The sequence below is a fragment of the Heliangelus exortis genome, chromosome 14 (genome assembly GCF_036169615.1).
Source record: "Heliangelus exortis chromosome 14, bHelExo1.hap1, whole genome shotgun sequence".
NCBI lineage: Eukaryota > Metazoa > Chordata > Aves > Apodiformes > Trochilidae > Heliangelus > Heliangelus exortis.
In genome coordinates this window covers 11,466,216-11,493,021 of record NC_092435.1, presented here as the reverse complement: position 1 = coordinate 11,493,021, position 26,806 = coordinate 11,466,216, and the positions used below count along the sequence as shown (strand labels likewise).

Genomic DNA, 26,806 nt, shown 5'->3' with positions numbered 1-26,806 from the left:
GCTGCAGCAGAGATGTAACATATTTAATATTTAACTGTGAGCAGACAGCTCCTGTGTGAGCATCTCTACTGAATCCAACCTCCTAGAAGCTCAGACAATTCTTATGAGTAATAGTTACTTAAATGAATAAGGTTTTCCAGGGTCAGAAACAGATACTCACAGTTGAATGCTCACATTTTTTTCCTATTATTACTGGCACTCATTAATTAGGACATGATTTGGAGGTGGCAGCAGCATTTGATAGGAACTGTTGGAATTATCATCTACTCGGAAAAAAGAAAAAAAAAAGATTCATTTCATTGATGTCAAAGAGAACTAAAACTAACCTAATTATCCACAACAATGTCAGAGAACAAAGCAGCAGAAACTGCTCACAAATAGGAGGATGTAATATTTTTCTTCAATCAAGCCTGAAAAGGTATAAATCAGATCCACACAGCTGACACGGGAGGGAGCCAACTAGGCTACAACCTCTTCAGTGCTCCTCAGGACATCAGCCAACAGAGCCAAATTCCAACTTAAATCCCTCTTCCCTCTTGACTGCTGAAAAAATACCTTGCTTTATTAACAAGCCAGAGGCAGTTTAGAAGGGTAAGATCAAGCCATGAAAGCCTTGCAGATTGAAAACCCTGTGAGTACCATGGCACTGCAAATAGAGAGGATGTTCTTTAAAAGCTGCCTGCTATTGCAACTGAAATTTAACATCACAAAGTTCAGAGGGCTGGGCAGTTTGAAGAAAAAACTTAACCTAGGTATAACACCTATGAAATGCTGCAAAATACTGCGTTCTAATTTTAAAATAGTAAATAGCCTGCTGGGGTTTTGACTCACATTATTTATTCCATTTTTTTGAAAAAAGAAACCCAAACCTTTAAGCGGCTGGAGGATTGCAAATGAAATATTGCCAATGAAGCTCAATCATTGCCATGGTAACGTTGAGGTTGTGGTTATGTCAGAAGAAAAAGAGATTTTATTGCTTTGAAATTATTTGGTTGGCTCTGTCAGTTTACAGTGTGTGGAGCTCCTGTTATCTCACAGGGAGGTGGATTTCCCTCCAAGCCCCACCAGGCTTCAGTGCAGTTATGCTGGATGGAGCACAGTGTTTAACTGCAAAAATGAATCCTTGAAGTGGTCTCCCCTCTGTCATCCACCCATTACTTTTGAGATTTTCTGCAGATGCTGTGGCTTATTCTCTACAGACTCCTGTTGCTTTTACCACTAAACTGCAGAGCAGATTGGAAGGATTATTGACCTATTTAGTATCAAATCCTATCAGTGTTGCAGTGATTAAGAGATGAGCAGCATTGCTAAGCAAATATAGGGGGTTTGGGTTTGTTTTTTTCTGACTTACATCTCTGATTTTCATGACTAAAAACCCTGAAGAAATTTGTAAGAGACATTACCCAGCACTTGTCTTCAGCAACCCGAGTTTGATGTCTCATATTCTGTGGGTGCAAACGCAGACAAATACCAAGATGTTAGCAAAGACTGCAACCAAATTTATGTATTTTATATATTTTCAAACATTTTCATTACAACAACATATTGGAAGTACTCTAAAATACACAAATTGAGTATTCCTTGCGTGCCTTCAGCTGCAATCTACTATTTCATGGAGAAAGGAATAAATATTGCAAGGCAGATTTTATCAGCTGAGGCTTCTCAAAATGCTGATCTTGCAGCTCAGCTGAAGCTGCAGATACCGAGTCCTGGGCCATTTCCAGGAGTCTGGGGACAATTTGGATCTCTGCTCCACCTGGGCATCCCTGAAGGAAATCACCCATGGAAGAGGCAGAGATTAAACCATTTTGGTCCTACAGCTTAAAGGTCCAAGTGCAGGGATTGATGCTGCCCCCTCTCCCCTCTTCTCAGGCACAGGGAACCCCATCCAATGTCAGTCCACTCTGACAGATTTTCCCTCAGCAAAAGCAGGACAAATTCTCTTTCTCCTTGCCAAAAGTACTTTCAGTTGCTGTTGTAATTGGAGTGTTTCCACAGAAGTTACAGAATTAAGAATTTGCTTCTGAATTTCCAAAGGTTACTTACGGTAGCTGTGAGAGTGCAAAGACTCTCCAGTCTGTCTCATCCTAAAAAAAAAAAAACAAAACCAAATAATGATAATTCTGACATCTGAGTCAGTGGTACTTGGCATTTGAATGACCACATCTTTGACATGAATAAAGCTGTTGACTAATCTCTGAACTATCAGTACAACCCTGCTGCTTCTGTGAAATCAGGAGGAGTTTGCTGGCTCTTGTGGTTTGGAACAATGAAGATGCAGTTGTTGGCTTTTTCCAGCCAATAAAATTTTAAACAGATTGGTTTACCTTACTTCAAAGAAATCGTAGATTTCCAGTACTGGCTGCTTACTTCTTATTTGCCTCAAATCACCCTGCACAGCAACTCATTTTGAATGTTTTTTGCATTTCAATTCTTTATATGTCCACTTTAGAGCCTTATCCACTCTGTACTCTGAGCTACCTACTCTCAATTCTTAAACCTCTTCCAAAAGAAGCCATTTAAGATCTGCCTCCTGCTTCCTCCCCTCACCTTCCCTCCTACACAAATTCCATCTCATCTTTGAGGCAGAAAACATCTATTTTACCTTAAACTTTATTGGGTTGTGAATTAGATGTTCTTCCCCTATGTACTTTGGAGAAATAAACCTGACAAGCTCAGCTGCACAAGAGGATGAGCTAGAAAAGTAAACTGAAAATATGAAGGAAAAAAAAAGTAAAAAAAATCTGCATTATTAAATAAGATTGCCAAAGAACTACAGCAGAACTCAATTTCCTGACATGATGGCAGTATCAGGATTTGCCATTTTAATGCATGCACTTACAGGTGGTGATGGCTTTCAGGTCTGGAGTGAGGCAATGAGGCTTAACACATTCATTACATGAACAAAATTCTACTCTCTCTGTGGTCTTTCAGCTCAATCTTTCTCTTATTCTTTCTCTTTCTCTTATTCTTCCTTCATCATACCCCTTTCCTTTCTCCTTTTTCCCTCTCCTGTGTGCTTTACCATGCAGGTACCAACCAGCAGAGTAGTTACCACAGCTCAGTTGTTCATGAGGAGCTCATCAATGTGATGTCTTACAAATAATTAGCATTTATTCAATGCCTTTCAGCCAAGCCTGCAGAAACAGGTGTTAAGACTTCATGTTTCCTAACAAAGTATTTTATTCTCCTGATACCTGAGGTCCCATATTGCATACTCCCCCCTTCCCCCCCAAACATTGACTCTTGCTATAAATCAGCTCATTTCTAGAACGCTTTCAAAACCAAACATAACTTCACCACTGTGTATAAAGCCCATAAACACAGCTTGCTTTTTATCCTGAAACATCCAATAAGCCAGATCCAATACTGGGTTTTGGGCAGCAATAATTCTACTCTCCTCCATGAAACTCTCCCCACATGGAACAGTTCCAAGCCTGAGCCAAGCACGTTGCTTCGTGAGCAGTGACGCCTCGAGGTGAAGATCAATTTTAATCACAATAATTGATCCATGCCCTTACTCATTCCCCATGTCAGTCATGTGTGACGTGGAGAAGAAAGTAAATGTTAAGAAGAAACCCAGGGGATACAACTCTTAGAAGAAGTAAATCTAGGTATGACACCAACGTGACTGAGAACTTGAGAAGCAATGCTGAGAAGAGCTGTGATGTGATTAAAATCTTAGCAGATTCCAAGTAACAGCAATGCAAGGATTTGACTCGAATTGTAGATGAAGTCCTCACAGAGCAGAAGGAAATGAAAGTGATCAAGACAGTCTGAGGATCCCTTATTCCCATGAGGGATATTTGCTTGCCAAGGCACTGATAAATCTCTGAAGCAGGAGTTGGCTGCAGAAGGATGGGTGATGGTAGCTGCTGGGCTCAGCCAGGCAGCTTGGCCTCCTCACTCTTTTCTGAGGGAGGAACCTTGGCACTGGAGAGTGCCCTCCCTGCCACCCACCAGGTGGGCTCTGGAACTGTGAGAATGACTGATACAGCCCCAAATATTGGGGGTTTCCATCACAAATGGTTGGCAGTGAGTTCGGTTCAAAGAGTTAAGCACAAAGTGCAATTAACCCTGGTGCTGTCTGGAGGGAGGGAGGGATGATGGCAAAATATCAAGCTGTCCTCTTCCTCTCCCTGGGTTAAACACAGATGTCCTGGCTACAGGGGGCCACGTACCTGTGGGTGTGAAAAGCCTTGTGAAGCTGGGCAAAGTTTTGTACCCCAGGCTGTGATCCTCAGCCAGAAAATGAGCTTTCCCATTTCTCAGTCCTGTCACTGTTACTGTGAGGTGACAGCAGGAGGCAAGAAGGTTGGCAACCTGAGTGTCACTTCGTTCAGGACTGAAGTACTCCTCCTTTCAGGGAGATACTTCTGGAATATTTTAACTTAAAAGATGCTGCTGAAAGTGGAGAAAGCTAAGAGTTCTATTCCACAGAAATTCCTAGTTCCTCCCAAATCCCTGGATTCTAGAAGATCAGAGTGCTGTTGACCGACCTGGTGAAAGAAATTGCTTTTCTTATAGGTGGCAGGTTGCAAATACTTCCACGTTTTGGTCCATAATTCATGTGCTATCAAACTGTATTTTTGAGGCCAGAGAACAAATTACAAAATCAGGACACCCTGCAGATATCAGGGTTTATGCAAGTAAGCATCTAGTCCTTCAAGCCTACAAAAAATCTGGTTATAGCCCAAGGCTTCCTACTGCTGGGATACTTTTGCCTTTGGGATACATAGGAAGTTTCATGGAAAGAAAACATCTTCCAATATGGGCTTTCTCCTCTCTCCTTGGAGAACAATGAAGGAAAACAGGAATGCCAGCCCTCTGTAACTGGAAGGACTGGTTGGGGATTCAGACCTCACCTGCCAGGATCTCGACAGCAGACAGCCAGAGGGCATGAAAGAATCAGCTCAATAAAACCATTTAACTCTCCAATACTGGCATTAATTATCTGAATCTCTGTCTCTGAGGTCCACCAGAGCAATGCACTTGATTTGAAAATGAGAACAGTTCACTCTTTTTAAGAACAAAGAAGGTAAAATGTCATGGGAAACAGGCTTCCCAGGGAATGACCTGCCTGCTACCATTTGAGAAAGCTGCCCAGGCCCCTTGGGAGCTGCTCAAGGACCCAGAGCTCATTCTGTGGGTTGTTCCAGCTCCAGGACCTTGCTTGTAGGTCACATTGAGGGCACAATAAAATAAACTGTGCTTACGTGCAGCGTGTGTCAGATGTGTTCTTGCCATCAGAATGGCAGCTCAAGATTTTTCATGCTTCTGGATCATGTAAATTGCAGAAGAACTGCTGTAACTCTGAGCTAGATCCTTTTGAAAGCTTTACTTTCTCTGCAGCACTTGTCAGGATGCCACTCACCACTCACTCCCCCTGATTGCTCTCCTTGCCTTCCCTGCTTGCTTTTACCACTGCCTCTTTGCACACTTAACCTCTGGAGCTGTCTCCTCTTCTCCTCTCACAGAAAGAAAAGTTTAAGAGGCTGCTTGACTCTGGAGTCAGGAGCTCACAGGACCAGCAGAAGTCATGGCCCTTGAGGCATTTTTATGAGTCCTCACATCTTGCTCCTCATCTCAGTGCCAGAGGACAGACAAAGACTGAGACAGTATCACATCCTCTGGTGCCCAAGGATATTTTTTTTTCTTTGCAAGAGAACCTGTCAGAGGATCACGTGAAGTCACAGCCAGTTCTTGCTGTTACAACAGCACCAACAAGTGGAGCACAGGAGAAATCTGCAGGAAGATGTGCAGCCAGGTGGGAAAACATTTGGGAATGTTTCCTGCTGTCAGTCCACAGCTGAAGTGCCTGATCCAGGCTGCAGATCCAGTGCCAGAAGGATGAGACTGCTGCTCTGCTTCCTGCAGGCTCTGAGGGGCTCCGGGGTGGCTGGAAAAATCCCCTGGCAGGAGATCACCTGGGTTTGATGGTGAGCAGCAGAAATTTCATGATGTGACCTCAGCTCTGATGCAGGGAAGCATTTCAGCAGCTCCTCTGCTCCTCCACAGTATTTCAGCAGGATTTCATTCTCACCCCTCAGGTGCTCCAGAATGCCTTACACACACAAAATCAAATTATTTGAGCTTGACTTGGAGAGAAGATTGGATTAGCAGCTAAAGAAGCCAGCTTGGGTTATACATTAATGTGCAGTTTTATTTTCTTCCTACCACCACAGGGACATGTATAAATGGGAGTATATAGAAAACCACCAGCATTTGCCATCCAGGGAGAGCTTGTTACAATGGCCACACATTTCTTAAACGCAACCATTTTTTTCTAGGTTCTGACCAAGGAGTCAGAGGCAAAAGGCACACACAGAGCATGTCTTTCCTTTGAGAGGACAGTCAGGAAATAGCATTTTCCTGAGCTTCCCATCTGTCCATCAATGACAAATTGCTCCTTGTTTCCATTTAGCCCAGCTCCAGCTGGTCTGAATATATTCTATTTACAGGTGCCCTGAGATTATTAGTTCAGGTTGCTCCAGACCTCAGCGTGGTGACGTTGGAGGAGATAAACAGAAGTAATTTGCTGATTCACCATAACAATTTTCATAAAATATGAGTCAGGATTTTCTTCTTTCATGTCATGATGAAATTAGGTTAGCATGCTTTGCTGAGCACTTAGCTCTACTATGTGTGTTCCCAGTAGCATCTAATGTTCCTGCAAGATATTTTTGGAAGTATAACCAGATTTATAAGGCCACATGTTCTCCTGCTTCCCAATAAACTGACATTCACCACTCCATGTCTTCAATTAGAAACCTCCTTTTCTCTTCCTTCTGTAGTCATGGGGCCAAGTGGATTTTCTGCAGGCTCTCACCTGCTGGACTCCTAAACCCCCATTTAAATTCTGAGCCCATGTCAGCTTCCCCAAAATGGAGACAGCTGGAGCAAAGTTTGCTGAACATCCCAGGATCTACCCCAAATTACAGACACCTCTTCCCTGATTGCTCATTCTCCTTGGAGCAGAGTCTTCTCCTCATCCCTTTCCCATGAGACCTGGCTCATTTGGTGACCCCTCAAGATGTCTCAAGGCACATCTGCCCTCACAGCACTTCTGCTCCAGGTCCTTTCTTGTTTCCCGCAGTTAAAGGAAGCTCTTTCAAAGTGAAGTAGTTTGCTGTAGAAAAATGACATCAGCATTTAAATAGATTTCCTGAGGAAATGTCTTAATGGTCATTTTCATAGCTTATTTTGTGCCTTTTAGCTTTTTTTCCTCCCTGGCCGAAGGTCAAGAAATTATTCCATACAGACCAGAGCTTGATCATCAGTACAGGAAAAGAGCTAATCCTGACTAATCTCATGGGTTTGATTGCTTTGATTAATTTTCATTCCAAGCACCAATGACAAAAGAAAAAGTTAATTGCATTCTGTCTTCCAAGGGACCTTCTGGGATGAAAGAAAGCATTCTCCACTTGGAGGTTCAGGCAATAAATAAACTTAACAAGTCTCTTCACATTTAAGAATAAAACTGTAAAAGGTAGCAGGAGCTGTAAAACCTCTGACCTCAGAAGACTTCTCTCCTCCCACTTCCTCTAAGAGCATTTGCACACCAAGTTGTTCTCAGTACGTTTATGCAGTAAATTTAAAAATTTATTTACAGTAAAGTTAAAAAAATTATCCTGCTACAGCTAAGTTGAAAAAACATGCAGGGACAGTGTAAATTCCTTCTGAACTCAGGCTGAGCACTCACTGCAAGGTGCCTGGTGGTGAGAGGAGCTTGCACTGCTCTGACAGTGGTGTGTGGAATCTGCTGGCTCCACCCTGGCAGGCTGGAAAGGAAAATTTCTTAGGGTTGTGCTTTTTTTTTTTTTTTTTTTTTTGGTGTGTGCAAAAGTGAACGTCTACTCAACCTGGAAAGGGCACCTTCCCCTCTGCGTGTTGTCTCAGAAGCATACACTTATAATTTAGGCCATGGGTGTTGTTTTTTTCTTTTTTTCTCAGCTGATTTCCTTTGAGGCAGAATATGCATCATTCATGACATGAAATTCTGGAGTTTCAGGAGAAAAACGTAGCCCTGTGATGGAATTTTCCAAATGGAAAGCTGATTTTCTTCCACCCTGCTCAACTGCAGAGCAGAGAGCTAAATGTGCAGGCTATCTCAGGTCTAAATACACACGAGAATTGGGGGAGTGGAGCTGAGGATCTGACCTTTACAGTTTCAAGATTGGTAATCTCCAGCATTTTGCAACTGCTTTTTTATTGCTGTCTCAGTCTGAACTTGCTCTGCACATCCAAACCTCTGTGAAATTTGACAAAACCTGAAAGTAGGGCTGGACCCCATCGTCAGGGCTGGGGATTTAGGTGCTGTTCTTCCTGTAGAACACGACCTTGCCTCGTGGTACCCGCTGCACGCCACGGACCTTGAGCTTTGCATTCATAAAACCCCATCCAGGGCACAGTTCCAAAGCTCTGTGAAAAACTGGCTGTGCTTCTGAAATTTTATTCAGCAAGAAATCAAGTGCTGTGCGTCACTGGTCAAAAGATGACTAAGCTCTGGGTATAAATGATATAAACTAGAAGGATTTACAGTGAGATTATCCAACTTTTTACCCCTGTTGAATAATAACTTACTTCTTAACCAAAGAATTAGAGAGAAGGGAATCTTTAAACCAGGTGTGTGCTCCAAGGCTTTGCTGACAAGGAATTAATTTATGTCTCTATATAAATACCAGGAGCAGAGGAGGAGGAGGCAGCAAGCCTCCAGGCTTTGGAGAAACTGTCAGAGGAGACCTGGCCTCCCAGCTTACCTTGAAAATCCTCATTTCCCAAACAAAGTGTTCTGTGTGAAATCCCAGCTTTACTGAACTCAGCCCCAGCAAGGTCAGCAGCCCCACGTTGTCACCACACAATGTCCTTCTCCTTCCTTCAGGCTTCTGCTTCTCTGGGACCTGTTGAAGAACAGATGCTGCCAGCCCTGCCAGCGTGTCCCTGGCCTGCCCCGTGGCTGGCTGTGGCTGCTCACAGCAGCCTGGTGACATCAGGATGGCACAGATTTACGTCCACCTCCCCCAAAATGTGCAGAGATGTAAAGGCACCATTCCAAGAAAACCCATCTCTCCCTGCCTGACTTTAAATTAGGTTTATCAGCCACCAAACATCAGCTTTCCCCTGCATGTTAAACATGATTCCCCTACCTGCTGGCAGTTACCTGGTGAGAGAGAGTGGGGAAAAGAGACTCAGCTTTTACTAAGTTATTCACTCTTCAAAGTGCAGCGGAGCCATTAATTAATTAACTTGCCCAGTTAATCAGTCAGTAGCTACACTGAGCAGAGCTGTGGGTTTCCTCCTGGCACATCTTCTGGCTCAGCTGCTGTGGTCCAGAAACTGGAAACTGGAAAAGTTATTGTAGCTGAGAACTGGTTTGTGTTTGGAGTTTACGAAGGTTTGGGAAGCTACAAAAGTCACATCACCTTTTTTTTTTCCTGTTTTGACAACTAGGAATTGAAACAAATATTATAATAAATGGTAGCTAATAAACAATGAAACAAATAAGCAATAAACGAATGCAATAATAACTCATTTAAATAGCAAGCTAAAAGTACCAACGTGCCTATTTAAAGTTATAATATTTATTTGCCTACAATAAAATGCAGCTTAAAATACTTTTTTTTTTGGTTTTGCCAAGACACGCTCATTGTTCTGAGTCACCATGGTACTAAATCTGCAAGTTTTCAAACTTAATTATGACTTACCCCTTTGGCATGGTGTCTCAGAACAGTAAAGTAAATTTCCTCTCTTTTTAGTTCTGTGTACTTAGGCACTGTACAGCAACAAATGTGAGGGGCTGCATATTGCAAAGACCTAAAAAAAAAAAAAAAAAAAAGGCCTGAATGCCATAGTCTCATCCTGTGCAGGATGCCAGCCAGTTAAGTAAGTGAGCAAAGACAGCAAATTTTAGTTGAAAAGTCTGTTTTTTCAAATCTGCCTTTTAAACCAGGAAGGACTCTGCGGCTGGTAAGGCAGAATTTGGAGGTTTGAGTGACCGAACTACATCATCGATTTCTTGCATGTATGTAGCTAAATCACCTGAGTCCTGCTCCCTGAAACCTCAGATTTCCTTGCTGAGATTCCCTTGGCAGCTTTATGCCTTCTTGCTGTGCAGATACACGTGTGCACAGCATTTCTGTATCACCTGTATCACCAGGTGAGGAGCTGACCTCAGCTGCACCTTCCTGGTGCTTCTGTGATACAAGTAACGAGGCCCAAAGCACAAAGTCTTTGTGCAAGAAGGACCTCAAAATCAAAGAAGTTTTGTTCTGACATTTCTTGGGGTCAGTGAGCTGAGAAATGGGTACAGCAGAGGATGAAACTGTCCTCAAGGGCATGAGACCTTCCTAGCCCAGGGCGTTGGGTTGGTGGGATCTCTGATGTCCTGCCAGGACATGGACATTCCTCCACAAGTCCTACAGAAGTGGGACTGTTTAGTTTGAAGAAGAGGAGAGTGAGGAGAAGCCCTCTACAACTACCAAAAGGAGGTTGTAACGAGGTGTTGGTCTCTTCTCCCAAATAACTGGCGATGAGAGGAAATGGCCCCAAGTTGTGCCAGGGAAGGTTTAGATTGGGTATTAAGGAAAATTTCTTTTATGAAGGAGTGTTCAAGCATTGGAACAGGCTGTGTGGGAGTCACCATCCCTCCAGGTGTTCAAAAAACACGTAGACAGAATCTCAAAATGTTTAGGTTGGAAGAGACCTCCAAGCTCACCCAGTCCAACCTTTGACTAACACCACAATCAACTACTAACCCATGTCCTTAAGGACCAGGTCCAAATGCCTTTTAAATGCCTCCAGGGATGGTGACTGTCCTGGACAGGTCATTCCAATGCCTGACAACCCTCTCAGTGAAAAAACATTTCCTAAAATCAGCCTAAACCTCCCCTGGCCCAGTTTCCATCCATTCCCTCTGCTCCTTTCACAGCTCACTAAGGAGAAGAGGCTTTTTCCCTCCTCGCTCCAACCTCCCTTGAGGAAGCTGAGGAGACGAGGCAGTTCAGGCCATGGTTTAGTGGCCACGGTGGGGTTGGGTTGATGGTTAAAGGTCTTTGCCAGCCTCAACGATTCCCTAAGATTCCCAACCTGTGCCTGTCGGGATCTTGCAGGTGAAGCCTGAGGACTGGCGGCCTCAGGACCCTGCACCCCTCTCCCTTGTGAACCCGACGTGATCCTTTAGGCACAGAAAACCCCACGGGAGACTCTTCCCATGACACATTCCCTCTCTTCCACCGCGGCCATGCCTGGGGGAGGTCCGGAGGGGACCGGGTTGATAGGAGGGGGTGTGAGGGTGGTCCCGGGGGTCTCCGCGGGCTCGGCCTCCCCCGTCAGGCGTCGGGCGGGAAGGCGGGAGGGAGCCCCGGCGTTCCACCCCCCCGCTTCTCCCGGGGCTGTGTGACGCGGGTTGCCATAGCCACGGCTCCGGGCTGCCGGGACCGGCGGGGGAGGGAGGGAGGAAGGGGCGGGAGCTTCAGCACCCGGGAGGCCGCGGACAGCAGCGGCGGCCCCGGCTCGGCGGCGCCTCACGCCTCGGGAAGCAGCGCCGGGGCCTGAGGCGGAGGGGAAGGAGCGGTGAGTCCGTGTCTGTGTCTGTCCGTATCTGTCTGCCTGCCTGTCCGTGTCTGTCTGTCTGTGCTTGTCCCGACCCCGGGGGTGCCCTCTCAGGGGTGGTTCCCGGCCGCGGAGGGAAGGGGGTATGGAGGGTGGGGGTCTCTCTCACCTTGGCGTCGTAGCGGGAGAAGCCGGGAGCTGCTCCGGAGGTGGAAGGAGGGGACCCCCGGGGGTTTCCACCCGGTTGGGAGCGGTTGTGCTGAGTTACAAAACTTGGTGGAACCCGGAGTGGTTGCCGCGGGGTTTGGTCTTTTAAAAAAAAAAAGAAAGAAAGAAAGAAACGTTTTATCGGTTGCTAAAAAAGCGCGGTTTGGCCCCGCGGTGTGGTCGTTGCCTGCGAGCACCCCGGGGGTTCCTTGCGGAATTTCGGACAAGGTTCCCCCCACTGCATTTTAGTGGTAGGAGTGTGGGGACCTCTCTGTCACCTCATGCCCCCTCATCCCCGGGATCTGGGGCCTTTTCTGGGCGTTCTGAAAGGATCCGCGTCCTCCAGGGAAGTCAGAGCCCGGAGGGGACAGGCAGGGGACAAGTTGGGATCCTCTACCCTGAGCTGTTCGGTAGTGCTCATCACCCCCTGCTCATCACTGCCTGCAACACAGAGCTGGTTTCCAGCCACTCAGAACCAGCATCTCGTGTCTCCACAGCCAGGAGATGCTTCCCCTCCGCTCACTGCCTTCTCCCATCCCCAACCACAGCTTTTCGGTCCCTCTGTAAAGCCCCTGGGAATCTTTACCTGCATTTGTCATTCTATCAGAAAGAGCAGGGCTGACCACAGGGGTGTACATGTTATCTCTGTGTGCTGCATTAACAATAAGTTTGTTCGTGGCTCCCATAAAAAGCAGCAAGTCAGGTATGAATGATGATGGGGATCACTGTTAAAGGCCAAGAAAGGAATAATAAATGAATCGAGAGCAGGGACTCTCCCACACTTCTCCTTAAACTACAGAGTTGGCTGAGGCTTCTGCTTGTCCCATTCATAAATGTTAAAATGCTCCTCTTGTCCTTCAACCCTCCTGTGTGCCGTGGCTGCAGCAACCAGGAGCAAGGAATGAGGGGGTGGATGTGTGGAGGGGAGAGTAGGTGAGCCTGGCTTACACCTTCTGCTCCTTTATACCTTAGTCCCCTTGCATTCCCTCAGCTTAGTTTAAAGAGAACAGGAATAATTCATTTGCAGTTGCTGCAGACATTAAACCTCGTGGCAGTGCTGCTTGCACAGCGTCCCTGCTCTGCTGTGCATGAGAGGAGTAACTTCACAGCAAATTTCGTTGTGGTGCTCCATTAGGCATCAGACATCCTGCACTGTAGTAAGGACTGTGTGCTCTATAATGATTCATCTGCCAGAACAAGAGCTGTCAAACATCCACCCTTGCCAGCAAAGACCTGAACTTAAATTCCTGCCCTGGAGAGCCTATCAGCAGCTCCTGCTCAAGTTCAGAAGTAGCTGCTGACGCAGTAGGCACTGATAATTTATGAATCCTCTATAAATCAGGGAGAGATAAGTGGACCGAGTTCCTTGAAAGATCACATTGAAATCACATTGAGTTATTTTGGAGAGTAAATTAAGCAGCATTTAGGCTGGCAGTGGAAATTCACTCATTAATTAACACTGCTTGATGGAATGGAATCCTACCTGTCATTTTTAAAATGCTCCTCATGCAGACTGGCTTCATAGCCTTCCTCTTTGGTGGTTCTGATGATCAGCCTCCATCCTCAGCTGGAGCAAGGAGTGAGAATGTTGGTAGCTTGTGCTTCATTCATGCTGAGCAGCCCTTGGCAGGTCACACTGGGGTTTGTTGGATCTCCAGTACCGTGACAGTCACCTGCATATGGGTACAGAATTTGTTTAATGGATTTAAGACATGTCTGTGTCCTACACGTCACATATTAGCCTTATATATCTATGCTTAACTCCCACTGGTTTAGTGGATGAAGATCAATACACAGTGAGAAGATTTCTAGGGAAATCTAAGTTAAACTTCACCATCAAACTATCAGTAACATGGAGTGAGGGGTGGTCCACACAGAGTGGAAGTGAGCTGAGAGTTCTCTCCCTGTGAAGTCAGCCGTGCACTGGGCCCTTCTGCTCCCATTTGCACCAGAGCAATTTCTGGTGTGAGAGCTGGATTTGTGCCATTGAGATTCAGACCTTTAAAAAAAGCATTAAATAAATAGATTTTGGAATTTACAAGTATATAATCTGGCTTTTCCCCTTTGCAAAAATAATCTCATGCAAAAACAATTCTTGAAAACATCAGCACAGAATCTGAGATGCCAGAGGGAACCAGCAACCTGCCTGTGGTTGCCTGTCCTCTAGGACTGGGGTGCTGTAGAGGAAAATATTGAAAGCTGTGGGCTTGGAGCCTGACACTGACCATGGTTTCTGTGTGCTGCAGAATTGCTCTCAGGGAAACCACGGGGTTGGTTTTTCTTCCAGCCAAGATATTTTCGTGGCCTTAAAACCTGTTTCTTCCAGTGCATGCTAACAAAAGAATGGTTTCAAACCCCATGAACTACAGCAGGTGTGGGTTTATGTCAACATCAGCTGATTTTCTTCTCCATTACCCCTCCTGCTGGCTCCCTGCTTATCAAGCAGCTCCTCTCTTCTTGGCATCCAGTGTCACGTTGAATGTGTTTTCAGCTTTGGTGACAGAAAGCTTGACTCAGTCTTTCTCCAAACTTGATGTCATCGTGCCCATGGTGGTCACTGGGCATTATTAATGGGGATGGCAGAGTCACGGATGCACAGGGTTTTGCTGCAGGGCTGGAGCTTTTTCCTTTGCTTTATCATTGCTTTATCTTCTCTCTGCATTTTAGCAGCCAGAGACACTTTGTGCTGCCACAGAAGAGTAGCAACACCCTGGTCCTGGTGCTGCAGCCAGAATCCTTTTTCCTGATGCAGTCTGAGTGGAGTTATGCAGGTTTATTTATCACAGAATTCTAGAAAACCTTTCAGCTATTAAAAAAAAACTTTTTTTTTTCCTAGGGGAATGTTAGCTCCCACTGATGCAGAATTAAAAGTAAACTCTTGTGCAGCAAGTACTTTGAAGTTAATAAAGAATTCATGTAGTTTCCCCAGTTTTCCAGTGTAACTCATACAGCTGGGGGAAAAAGCATTAAAAAGAAATCCCCACTGCTGTATTGCATGGCCAGGGAATAACTTTCTAATTCAAAAATATGGAAAATAATTCATAAAAATTGTGAATTACACGCCACCATTATAAACACAAATAGTAATAGAAACAAACAGTGGAAGACACAGTAATATTTGAATTTTTTTTTTTTACCCAATTATCAGTTCTGTGAGGCAATTTTCTTCAGGGAATGCCAGCCAAGCATGGCCCAGGACACCAAAGTTTTTTTCCAACTCCATTTAAACTCACCAAGAGCCTTGACCTGGAGGGATCTTGGGCTGCTTAACAAGTCTGCCTGGATCTGGTGCCCAGAATTCATGTCTCCAAATGAAAACACTTCTGAAGGGAAACAGGATAATTGCTTAATAGCAAAGACTTGTATAAAATATGCAGAGCAGGAGTGATGCAGAGCTTTATGGAAGATGAGTGCATTTGCCTTCAGCTTTCTGGCTCACCCTGAGGAGAACTCTCCAAGCCCGTGGTGCTGCTGTGTGTGCCATCAGAATCCACCCTGGAGACTTCCCTGGCTCAGGACTGATTCAGGGGAAGAAAAAAAAAACAAAATAACATTACATTGATTGAATGAGCTAAATGCAGCTCCCAGCAAGGCAAAGCAGTTTGGGTACATTCAGGAGCAAAAAAGAGAAATCCATTCAATTTCCTGCGTGTGCTGTGTTAGAACCCCCTCAAACCAGAAACCAGGCATGGCTGAAGGCCTGGTGTTATCATCTCATGCTTTTTTGCCCAAGGACATCCCACAAGGTGGGTTCTTGGGGGCCATTCTGCCACTTTTGTCACTCAACAGCTTGGTGTAGGTGATGGGAGGAAACCCCCAGAGAATTTTTGATCCGTAACAGCGTCTGTCCCCTGAGCAGAGCCCAGGACTGGGCTGTAATGACTCCCTGTGCACCTCATCCCTCTTTGCTCTGGCATTTGAATAGGAGAGCTATTAATGAAGATGGTTATAGATGGAAAAGGAGGATTGTTTCAATCTTTGCCTTGCCTGCTTTTGCTGCAGTTTAGTCATAATAAGGAGAGTTTTTGATAAGTGAGCTTCGGATTGAGTCACCGCTATCTGGAGTGAGTAAATAGATTTTGGTATTAGGCTGAGGAGCTGAGCAGAGCAGTCATGCTCTTGGAAGCTGGCAGGCAAAGAAAGGGGGAGGCAAGCATCTCTGGAGAAGGGATGGCATCCTTGGCTCTCCTTCTTGCCCACTTGAAGGAAACACCTGGAAATGCCCCAAACCAGCAGAAGAGGCAACCAAGCAACCGAGTCAGGGACCTGGGAGCTGCAGGCACCCAAAAGCTCTGGAGTCCATTTGCCTCATGGTGGGACCTGGGAGTGGGGACACCCAGAGGTGGTCACCACCTGGAAGTGTGCTCTCCAGCAGGGTTTGTGGCACGGGGAAGGCTGAGGGCAGAGCTGGGCCTTATCTCCCAGCTCCTGCTGCTCCTCCTTGGAGTCGCTTGCTCGTCACGCACAGACACGAGGGGGAAAGCCTTTGAAATGAGTTTGTGGGTGCCTGTCATCCCAAGTCAGTCTTGGAACTCAAGGTGATATTATGGTTGAGGCACAAGGTAATTGTTGGTTTTGTGGGTTTTTTTTAATTTCTGTTTTTACTTCCGTTAGAAAAATCCTCAGAACCAGGAGTGCAGAATAATGAAGCACTGCACTTTTCCCTGTAATGACAGTGCCAACAAAAGGCATGTTAGAAAAATGTCCCAACAGCCAAAGCATTTCATCAGTCTCAGCTGCTGCTTCTGTGAACATATTATACAAAAATGAGTGTTCTCCAACAACATAAAAAAAATATAGAAAGATCTCTCCCTCTCCTTCCTCTAAGTATCACCAGGGGAAGGCATTAATTCTGCTCTAGTGTTAATCTCTTGGAACATGATGATGTATCTTGGAGTGGATATCCTATAGCCATTAAAACTTCCACCCTCACACAGAAAGAAATAATAATTGCTCACTGTTTAAAAGACTCAATGATGTATTATACACTTTTTTTTTTTTTTTTTAAGTAACTGATTATATATTTGTCTGGCTTTTCCTCCAGGAAGCCAGACTCCAAGTGCTGAGACTCTTACCTAAGCAATCCACAATCTCTCTTCCTTGCCACTGCAGACATAACTGGCTTCTCACTTTCAGGCCAGCCAGTGTTCAGCCCTTGCCAGACTTAACTCTTTACTCCCAGCAGCTAACATGAGCCATCTCTGCAGGGATTTAGGGAGAAAGTCTGGGAACATGGATTCATTCAATTAGCAACCCATCAGGAGTTGGAAAGTAAATGAAAGCTGCTGACAGGTCCTGGCACAGAAGGAGGAAAGCAAGTGCTGGGCTTCTGGCAGCAGTAAAATGGCATATCCAGTGATAAAATCTGACTGCTCTGCATGGAGAAAAACCCATAATATTCTTATTAAAAGAATAATACAGCCCATACCTCCTTGGGCTAGAATTTTAGCTTTTCCTACAGGCTAAGCCTATGCTGACACTGAAGGCATGCTTGCAAAGGGATCTTTACTCAGAAGCATAAAGGATTCTGGAGCACATCCCTGCAAAGAGGCATAAATTCAGAGATGTTTCAACACCCAGAGTGGACAGGGCCCTCCTTGGGATAGTTAAGGAACCTTATGGTAGGGTGTAATGAATTTTGGAGGATGGAGTGCTGGAATGGAGGTCTTGGAAGGAAAGCCTAAAAAAGAGTCTGCCTTGCTGTCAGCATGTCTTTGCAATAAGAAACATTTAAAAGTACCTTTCTGGAAGCATAGTAATGGTCAGAAAAATAGTTGTAATTCCTGCCTGGCTGTTCAGGGAGTGGAAATTCCAGCACCAGGCTGAGTTCTGGGCTTGCTGTAAATGAAACACCAATTGGCTCTGCTGGGAAATGAGACCTTCCTGTCATCCACCCGAGTTGTTAGAAAGAATATGGAGTCACTACACAATTCATAATATTTAATTTTGCTGAATTGTTATTTGTTCTATTTTTTCATTTGATCCCATTGTGTGCCTGCTCATTTGCATGTCTATTAATAATATTAAATGCTTATTCAAAATCCCATGGAAAAAAAACAGCAAGTTTTTCAACATTCTTGCAGAGGATTAAGTATGACCTGAAACCCAGAGTCTCTATAAGCACTTCTGTGCCTTTCTGCTGCTTCTACCTTATCATTTCCAACATAAAAGCCCATTGTTGGGACTGCAGGACTGCCAGGTTGGAATGCATGATTTATTATGTACAGCAGGTGACTGGTAGTTAACATTTATCTCAAAATGAATGTTATTGTTTGTTGTTTTGTTTTGTGGTTGGTTTTTTTTTTTCCCTGCAGCCTTCCCTGGGAGATTCGTGGGTTTGTCAGTGACAAGATGACAATTCATATTTTTACCAAAGGATCCAGTGAGTCATCCTGTTAACCAGACTGAAATACATGCTTGCCTATCATCCTGCCACAGTAAGTCTGGGGGATTTTGTACTCTCTCTGGAAATACTATTCAGGAGTTAGTCCCTAGTATGCATTCCATAACACAAACAATCTAGATAGAACAAATATTGCATAGCACACCTAGCTTTTTTTTTTTTTTAATTATTAAAGTATTTTAGTGCAAGTGGGAAGACTGAGTGTGCCTCACACCATGGTCTTTACATGGGCTTGGGTTGTTTGAACCTGGTCATGGAAAAAGGAACCCTGAGTGTTGTGGGAACAGAGGCAGAGCCATAGGAGAGCTGGCCTTGAAAATGTTGCCCTGTGAGGGGAAACCCATGCAGCTAAGAATGAGAGCTGGAAAAAAAATCCAGCATGCAAAAACCCCCAGATCTCCAGGATGACACAACATGGATTATGTGTCCATACTGGTTGTCTGAAGTAAATCCTTAATTATTTTAACCCCCCTTGAGAACTTCCAGCTCATTAAGCCAATATCCAGTAGAGTTCCAAGAGAGGTGTAGGCACCTTGGTTCCTTTCCCCAGGACCTTGCCCTGCTCTGCAAATCATTTCCATCTGGGAGATGGGGCAGTGCAGGCTGGTGCATGGCTCTGTTGCTTTTCCCTGTTCCATGGATCAGGCTGGAGAAAAGGTAGGACCCATTTTGCTTGCTAAAGTCTCTTCTTTTCTGCTAACTGGTTTTACCCTTGAAGGTGATACCCTGTGGCACAGTCCAAGCAAAGTGCCTTCTGTTTAAATGTATTTTTGCACTCCATGCAAACCTTATCTCACAGGAGAAGAGCATATGGCCTTGAGCTATTATTTGTTATTTCAGGGTAACTAGATGGCAACTGGACTGAAAACTTATGGCAATTCATGCATTATCTCATGATAACAGGATAAATAAACACTATCTGCACTGTGTGCATTAACATTAAGGGAAGGGAAGAGGTGAAAAATGCTGTCAAAGCAAGTTAAATATGTCCCCATTTAGGATGCCCCAGGTGCTTTACTGCTTCCACTTGTCTCACACACATTTAAATTCTGACTGGGACTCCTTCCATGTCTGACATTCTTTAGAGCTAATGCCATCTGCAGCCCTGAAGTCAGGGGGTGTGCAAAACACCCCCAAATGTCCATCTTAATAGAGAAATGTATCCTTGGCTTAAAGTAAAGCTTCAGGAAGATCTCATGGACACCCTCAGTGCTGCATATAAATAATGTGCATACAGCAAAACCCATGCAGAGATGGCAGAACCCCCCCAAAAGCAAGGCTGCCACGGTGGCTGAAGTTTTGTTTGCTCTGTACAAGGCTCCTTTGCACTTCAAGTGCAGACAAAGTGAAGACAATTGGAGCATTAAAGTATTCCAGATAATTGTTGTAAAACAAATAGGGGAGCAGATAAAAGCAAAGGGAAGAGAATGGCCCTAACACAGCTGCACAAAGGCTATTTCAGATGAGCTCTGCTGGAGAATGGCAGCACACTGCAAACCCTTTGAAAATACACTGAGGCAACATTATAGAGTATGTAAAAAGAGAAATTAAACAGTGTATTGGTGAAATGTGAGCTAAATTTGATGAGACTGTCCTCTAGACTGCAAATATCTGTCTCTATGAAAGTTTTGTGGAACATGAAAGCTACCACTAGCACAGCAGATTTTCTCCAGTCAGATGGAAAGCCAGCTTTGCTTTTATTTTTTTTGATGAAGCTGGTGCATGGCAGAGTGCTATGAAGTGGTAACTCCATCTTGCAGCATCACTGTAAAACTACACTCTTTTTTTTTTCCTTTTTGTCCAAGCCCTGCTGAACAAAATTAGAGCCTCTAATTTCAATACAAAAATAAGAAATAAAAATTACATTTCATCATCCCAAAGTAACTAAACATTTTCCACACTGCCCCCACTTCATTGCCTGAAGGTGACCACTCAAGGACAAGCTGGATATTGAATCAGGGAAATATTTTTCTAACCTTATAATAAAGATAATATATCACAGAATATATCACAGAACTTGACTAGGTCTGATCCATCTCAGTCAGTGCTCCTCTAGCCAGCACATGTAAAAGAAAACACCCTGAAAGCAATTTTCCCTCATCACTTTCTCTGGCAGAGATCTTAAATCAGGCAGGATTCAGGGACCATTGCAGTTTATGGCAACATTTTAAATTGCATAAACAAAATACTAAGAGGAATCACTAGGAAAGAGTTTCAATAAGTTACAGAAACTGACAATGTGAGGAAAAAAAACCTGACCCCAGCTTTCAATACACAATTGCAGAGGCTGTTTGTTCCTTTCCCTGGGTTTATACTGCTTGTCATTTGTCTGTGCACAGACTTTCAGATAAGAGAACACTGAATGTGAAACGCATGAAATGCTTTTAGGTATTTATGGGGGAGAAGTTCCAGAAAGAGAATTCTTTGGCAGGGTGCAGCAGGGCAGAGCCAGGGAAGGCTGGGACTGAGGGTGCTGGGTCACCTACCTGCTTACCCTGAGTGGCATGGGGCTGCTGCTGTCAAAGGGGAGTGAGATGCTGCTGCCTCCAGGGACTGCAAACACCACCAGTTTCCAAGGAATGAATCCATTCTCCATTCTCCAGCCTCACTTGGGAGAAATTACATTTTGAGCTGCAACACAAAAAAGATGCTTACTGACATTGCCTTTTCCTGTCATTATTATATCTCAGTTTATTGAAATCACCAAAACCATGCAGCAATAAAGGAAGGATTTCTAAGGTTCCACCTTCTGGCTTTCCAGAAGTGTTTGAAGAGGATCCCCCTGGTATAAAGGGGATTGAATTTCCACTTTCCCTTCTTGGCTTTAGCCCTTTCTTTTACCTCCCAGCATTAACCTGGGAAAGCTCTCCCAAGGTTGTGCAATATTGACAAATCACCTAACAAAAACCACTGCTAATGCAACAATCCTGACAACTCTTCAGCTTGCCAGTAGATCATGAAGATGATCCACAGGGACTGAAGTACTTCTGAGGGATGTGGCTAGAGAAATGATAAGCATCATTCCTGCTTTCTAAAATAACTCCCTGGTCTCTCAGTGCTTTTAAGTATTCAAGTGATGAATACAGTGAACCATTGAAGACAGAGAGAGATTTCTAAGCAGGACAGAAAGAACAATTTTGCTCCTTTTAGCTCTTCACAGTGAAATTTACTTGGAGTTTCATTATAACGGCCAAGTATTTCGTGTTATTAACCTTGGAGTGGTTTTAAATGAAGTCTGTATGGTTTACTGCATTTACTTTGAGTCATGGATTACACAGCAGCACAATGGTTTCTCAGCAGGATTAAAACCCAAGGACATTAAAATTCAATTAAAAGCCTGTGACAAGTGCAGTGGTTGAGTCAGACTGTTAACTGGGATGGTGTCTCTATAAAATGCTTTGTCACCACTTCACCCAGAAAGGAAGCCAGGTGTGTGTGACAGCCTGGTGACACGCCAGGCTCTCCTGTGTCTGAGCAGCTTCTAACATCTGCTTCTTGACTTCTCTTTCTCCCCAGTTAGCCAACCAACATCACAATGACTGAGGAGTTGGACCACAGATTCAGCAGTCTCACCTGGGATCAGATTAAAATCCTGGATCAAGTGTTGGCCGAGGTCATCCCTATTCACGGGAGGGGGAATTTCCCAACCCTGGATGTAAAGCCCAAGGATATCATCCACGTGGTGAAGGAGCAGCTGGTTGAAAAGCAAATCAGCGTCCGCGACATCCGCCTGAACGGCTCCACGGCCAGTCACATCCTGGTGAAGCAGAATGGAACCAGCTACAAGGACCTGGACATCATTTTTGGGGTGGAACTCCCAAGCGAGCTGGAATTCCAGGTTGTTAAGGAAGCGGTTCTCCATTGCCTGTTGGACTTCTTGCCCAAATGTGTCAACAAGGAGAAAATCACCGCTCAGACCATGAAGGATGCCTACGTGCAGAAGATGGTGAAGGTCTCCACGGACCACGACCGCTGGAGTCTCATCTCACTGTCAAACAACAGCGGCAAGAACGTGGAGCTGAAGTTTGTCAACTCGCTGAGGAGGCAGTTTGAGTTCAGCGTGGACTCCTTCCAGATCATCCTGGACTCCATCCTCAAGGTTTACAGAGCAGCAGACTGCAGGCTGACAGAAGACTCTCACCCCACGGTCATCGCCGAGAGCATGTACGGAGACTTCAAGGAAGCCATGGACCACTTAAAGTACAAACTGATTTCCACGAGGAACCCCGAGGAGATCAGAGGAGGTGGCCTCCTGAAGTACAGCAACCTCCTGGTTCGTGACTTCAAGCCAGCGGACGAGGCTGAAATTAAATCTCTGGAACGTTACATGTGCTCCAGGTTCTTCATTGATTTTCCGGACGTTGCCGAGCAGCAGAGGAAAATCGAGTCCTATCTGCGCAACCACTTCATCGGGGAGGAGAAGAGCAAGTATGACTACCTGATGACTCTCAGGGGAGTTGTCAACGAGAGCACAGTCTGCCTCATGGGGCACGAACGAAGGCAGACACTGAACATGATCACAATCCTGGCTTTAAAAGTGCTGGGAGAACAAAACATCATCCCCAACGCAGCCAACGTCACCTGCTACTACCAGCCTGCTCCCTATATCAGTGACAGAAACTTCAGCAGTTACTACATTGCTCATGGACAGCCACCAGTCATCTACCAGCCCTACCCCTTTCACATACAGATGCAGAGCAGCATGGTTTAGGAACACAAGAACCTCCTCAGCACTCACCCTCCGTTCCCTACCCAGTTCTCTCTATAATAAAGGCCTCATTAAAGCAAGTTTTAGCATCCATTTTGATTTAAGGACATGGTTTTTGTGCAAGTTGCCAAAGTTATTTGTTGGTCGGTGTTGGAATCACTGTTGTGTAGGCTGTCAAGTAAGTGAGAAAGCTGTCATGATTCATGAAGTATTTATATCCCTATGTGTGTTTGGGCTATACTTTTTGGGCTTTTCTTTCCATGAAAAGAGAAAGATATAAATTATTCTAATTTTATAAAACGAAATGCACTAAGTTCTGGGTTCTGAAAAATTCTTAAGCAAAATTTAAATGGCGCAAATGCAAAATGAAGCCAATAAAATACCTCTTAGTAGAAATGCCTGATTTAAGAAGTGAGAGTGTTCTGGGTGTGTCAAAGTCAAAGATCATCCATCAGTTACAACCATGCAAGGTTAATTTGCAGCACCTTCAGAAAATGGGCTGTCTCTTGGTGGCTGGAGCTCTGCTTTACAAGCTGATCCCTTCTTCAGCTCCCATGAGAGAGCTGAGGTCCCTCCACTCCCCAGAGCAGGAGCAGCAGGAAACACCCCACCAAGAGCAGCACTTTACAGCCAAAATTTCCACTGATCTGAGTGAGACATTTGGCTGCTTAAGTGATGCAGTGCTGGACCCCAGGATCTGCCTCACAGATATTGTGAAGCTTGTAAGAGGAGCAAGTCTTCTGATTGGCTTGGTCTTGAAAAACAAGGTAATAAAATGCACAAGAAGGTGAAAAAGGAGCACATGGAGCTTGCTTCCTGTTGCTAATTTGTTATTGATTGGTGATGTTTCAATGCATAATAAACAGAGTCAGGAAAAAAAACCCAAAAAAACCCAAGACTAAATTGGTTTAAGGTAAATTAAAACAAATCCTTGGCGGTGGCATTTGGAAAAAGAAATAAATAGTATTTTCTACTAGTAATGTCCTGTAGATATTTAGATACCTGCACACATCCACCAGGAGCAAAAGAGTTCTCCTACAATCAGCCAAACACGAGTTACAAGTTTCTGTGTGTGTATGGGAGTGTTTACCAAAGATAAGTTCTAACCATGTCACTTAAGTGCCTCCCTCTGCCAGTTGCTCCATGAAAGCTGGAATGTTGTTGGCAGTCATGGTAGAGAGCTTTGGAATTATGGAAAGGGAAACTGCTGCCCCTGGTCCACCAATGGGTCCCAAAGCATTTGTAGGTCAGAGAGGTGGGCACCATGGGGGACAGGTGGATCTAAGGGGTTTTCACCAAAGCTCCTCCATTTTAGATGCTGAAAATGGTCTAGGAACAGTGTAAGGAATAGTCAGGAAAAGGAGGTGTAAATGGGAGCAGTTGTAAAACTGGAACAGCCAACTAGAAATGCAGGAGCAGAGTTTCTCACATCTGATGCTTAACACCCCACTGTGTCACACCATGGGCCATCACTTGGGTCCTTCTGGTCATCTGAAAATACTGACCACAGTTTGTCTGTTTACACAGGGTGTAAGGTCTTAGCAATTCCTGCTACCCAGGAAAGAGTGTTGGATTTATTTAACCCAACCAAATGCTACACACCACTATTTTAAATCAAAGATTTCTAAACTTTATCTAAAGTCTATAAAGTCCTGCAGTGAAGTGTAGCTTTCCTTTCTCCCATTATATGCCTGTACAATAGAACAAAGAGCTCTTTAAAGACAACTTTGCTGACCATCATCATTAAAATCAACTCTTTTCTGTAAAATATAGTTCAAAAAACATCATTTCTACAACATAAGAAGGGTGTACTAATCTACTGGGGAACGGATTCATTTTGTGATGTCTTTCATCAATATTATTTCTGCTGATTTTTTTCAAGAATGTCCAGCCCTGTGTCTAAAAGCACACTTTATTTCACTTCCACTAGGATCTTTCCAGTGGCTAAACTATAATGAATAAAATTGTCAACTCCAGGGCTCTGTTACCAGCCAGGATAGCACTGGATTTGCATGTGAGCACTTCTAGGGAATTCCCCCTGTCAGAAGCAATGTTGGGGTTTTTTTGTTTGTTTCTCTCTTTTTCAATCCAGCTGCTTAGATTACAAATGGAAACTTTAAATTTAGTTTGGCATTTGCCAGACTAAAAAGCACTGTGAAATCCTCTAAGAGCCTTATAAAGGTTTCAGTCCCTTTTGCTTCCACACTTACCCCTTGGGATCTGCAGGGCTCAAGAGCCAAATGTTGGACTGGGCACAGCTGGGACTTCCCAAGGAATCTTGTGGAATTAGGCACCCACAGTCCTCGAGGTGCAGAAGGAAATGGGTTCCTCAGCTCCCTAAATTTTTTTGAAAATTTCAGTCCATCTTCAGTGGCCTCAGGCCTTAATATGATGTTGCCACATCAGCTTCTTCCTCCTCCACTCCTGCTTCCTTCTTTGCTGGGGGAGAAATGGGTTGGATCTTCTCCAGAACCAGGGAACAGGTCAGCCAAGAAGGAGCATTTTCAACATGTCACATGTAGCAAATGATCCATTACCTGGAAAATACTGCAAAAAGTTGTGGTTTTTAAATCAACAAGAAGAAAGGTGTCTCACCCTGTATAAAGGATTTTACTTCTTTTTTTGGATTGGACATTGTGAAAAGTATCAGGAATGATCAGCTAGCTCTGGATTTGTATAAACCAGTCTGCCCACTTGTACAGCAACTGTTTATCTAAATATATTTATTTAGCTCTTTTGTCTCTGTTTATACATCCAGGTTAGGTAAGGAAGGGCTCAGCCAAAGTCCACGGAGTCAGTGGGAAGAACCCACCCAATTCCAGTGGGCTTTGTGTGACATCCCAAAAAAGAGCAAAGGACTTTGGGGCGTACCTATGGGTAAAGGTACAAAGACATCAATATGCAAAAATGTCTCAGGTATAAATAAACCCTTTAAATTAATTGAAAAAGGTCTTGTATTTCTTACCTGGAGGTTGTTCAGTCTTGAAGGTTAAGTGAGGTTCATGACTTTATAAATACTTCTATAAAATCTCACATATCTCCAGACACACGGGCAATTAAAAATATCTAATGGTTTAAAACATTTCCTTCCAACTCCTCTATTGATACCTGGCAGCAGTATTGGACCTGGAGATTTTTTATTTTTTGAGCTAGTAGTGATTCTGTAAACTAATATTAAAAAGGGGATGGCGAATAGGCTGCTGCTTGCAAAACATTGATGTGTAAGGTGAAATACTGTACCAGCTTTCCTATGTGCAAATATAAATCTACAAAGAGTGGAGAGAGTTTTCTCAGTACCAGTCTCCTGAGCTTCATGTTTACAATCATCTGTCCTTGTTACAATCTGTTTGATAATTATAATACCTGGAAATTGTAATGCTGATTTTATTTAACCACCTAAAACTTCAAGGTTTACAGCTTCAAGTAATCTCATGTTGTCAGGCCCTAAGTGTGAAAAGTTTCAAGTGCTTTCCTGAGAAATGTTTGAATTTTGTGTTATCTTGTAAAAGGTCTCTTTGAAGCATATAATTCATGGCTGTTCTTTTCAATTGTAATTTGTGAGCTTCACTCTCCACACATCACAAGGGGGTTTGCAATGGGTAAAGGAAATCTGAAATCCTCCCCAGCTGAGGCGTTGCCCCCAGCTGCTGTGTGACACTCAGCCTGCACATCTGGGGGACAATGGAGCTGATTCCCCACCAGTTTCCAGCTGTGCCACTCCACTGGTGACAATCAGGTGACATCAACAGAAATTTGGGGCTGCATAGGTGTGTATCCAACAGGATTGGGAGAGGGAGAGGGAGAGGCAGGCCAGCAGGGAGAGCCTGGCAGGGCATCTGACTCTTACGGCTGGGATTTGGTTTGATTTGGTTTTTCTGTTAACCTAAACCCAGGGAAGGGTGTTCAGGACAAAGCTGGTGCAGATGCCAGAAGTATTT

At 44.3% G+C, this 26,806-nt stretch overlaps 1 protein-coding gene and 1 long non-coding RNA gene across 3 annotated transcripts; one reads left to right on the top strand and one right to left on the bottom strand.

Moving 5' to 3' along the window:
- Positions 1-1,499: 1,499 nt before the first annotated feature.
- On the bottom strand, positions 1,500-11,370 carry LOC139802426 (uncharacterized). Of its 2 annotated transcripts, none has more exons than XR_011728609.1 (4): positions 11,086-11,370; positions 9,705-9,813; positions 8,760-8,900; positions 1,500-2,087 (listed from the first exon to the last, which is right to left on the bottom strand). It is a non-coding gene; the product is annotated as an uncharacterized lncRNA (long non-coding RNA). The 2 variants fall into 2 exon arrangements; XR_011728610.1 differs by lacking the exon at positions 1,500-2,087 and adding an exon at positions 2,096-6,064.
- Positions 11,371-11,446: 76 nt separating this feature from the next.
- Positions 11,447-22,948, top strand: TENT5D (terminal nucleotidyltransferase 5D). The gene is made up of 3 exons (XM_071757593.1): positions 11,447-11,571; positions 18,072-18,194; positions 21,677-22,948. Exon 3 carries the CDS (start codon positions 21,696-21,698, stop codon positions 22,869-22,871), a length of 1,176 nt encoding a protein of 391 aa, XP_071613694.1. The 5' UTR covers positions 11,447-11,571; positions 18,072-18,194; positions 21,677-21,695; the 3' UTR covers positions 22,872-22,948.
- The last annotated feature ends 3,858 nt before the right edge of the window (positions 22,949-26,806 follow it).

What these genes read in the sequence shown, in the direction of transcription:
- TENT5D (XM_071757593.1), top strand. Translation starts at nt 21,696, where the DNA reads ATGACTGAGGAGTTGGACCACAGATTCAGCAGTCTCACCTGGGATCAG.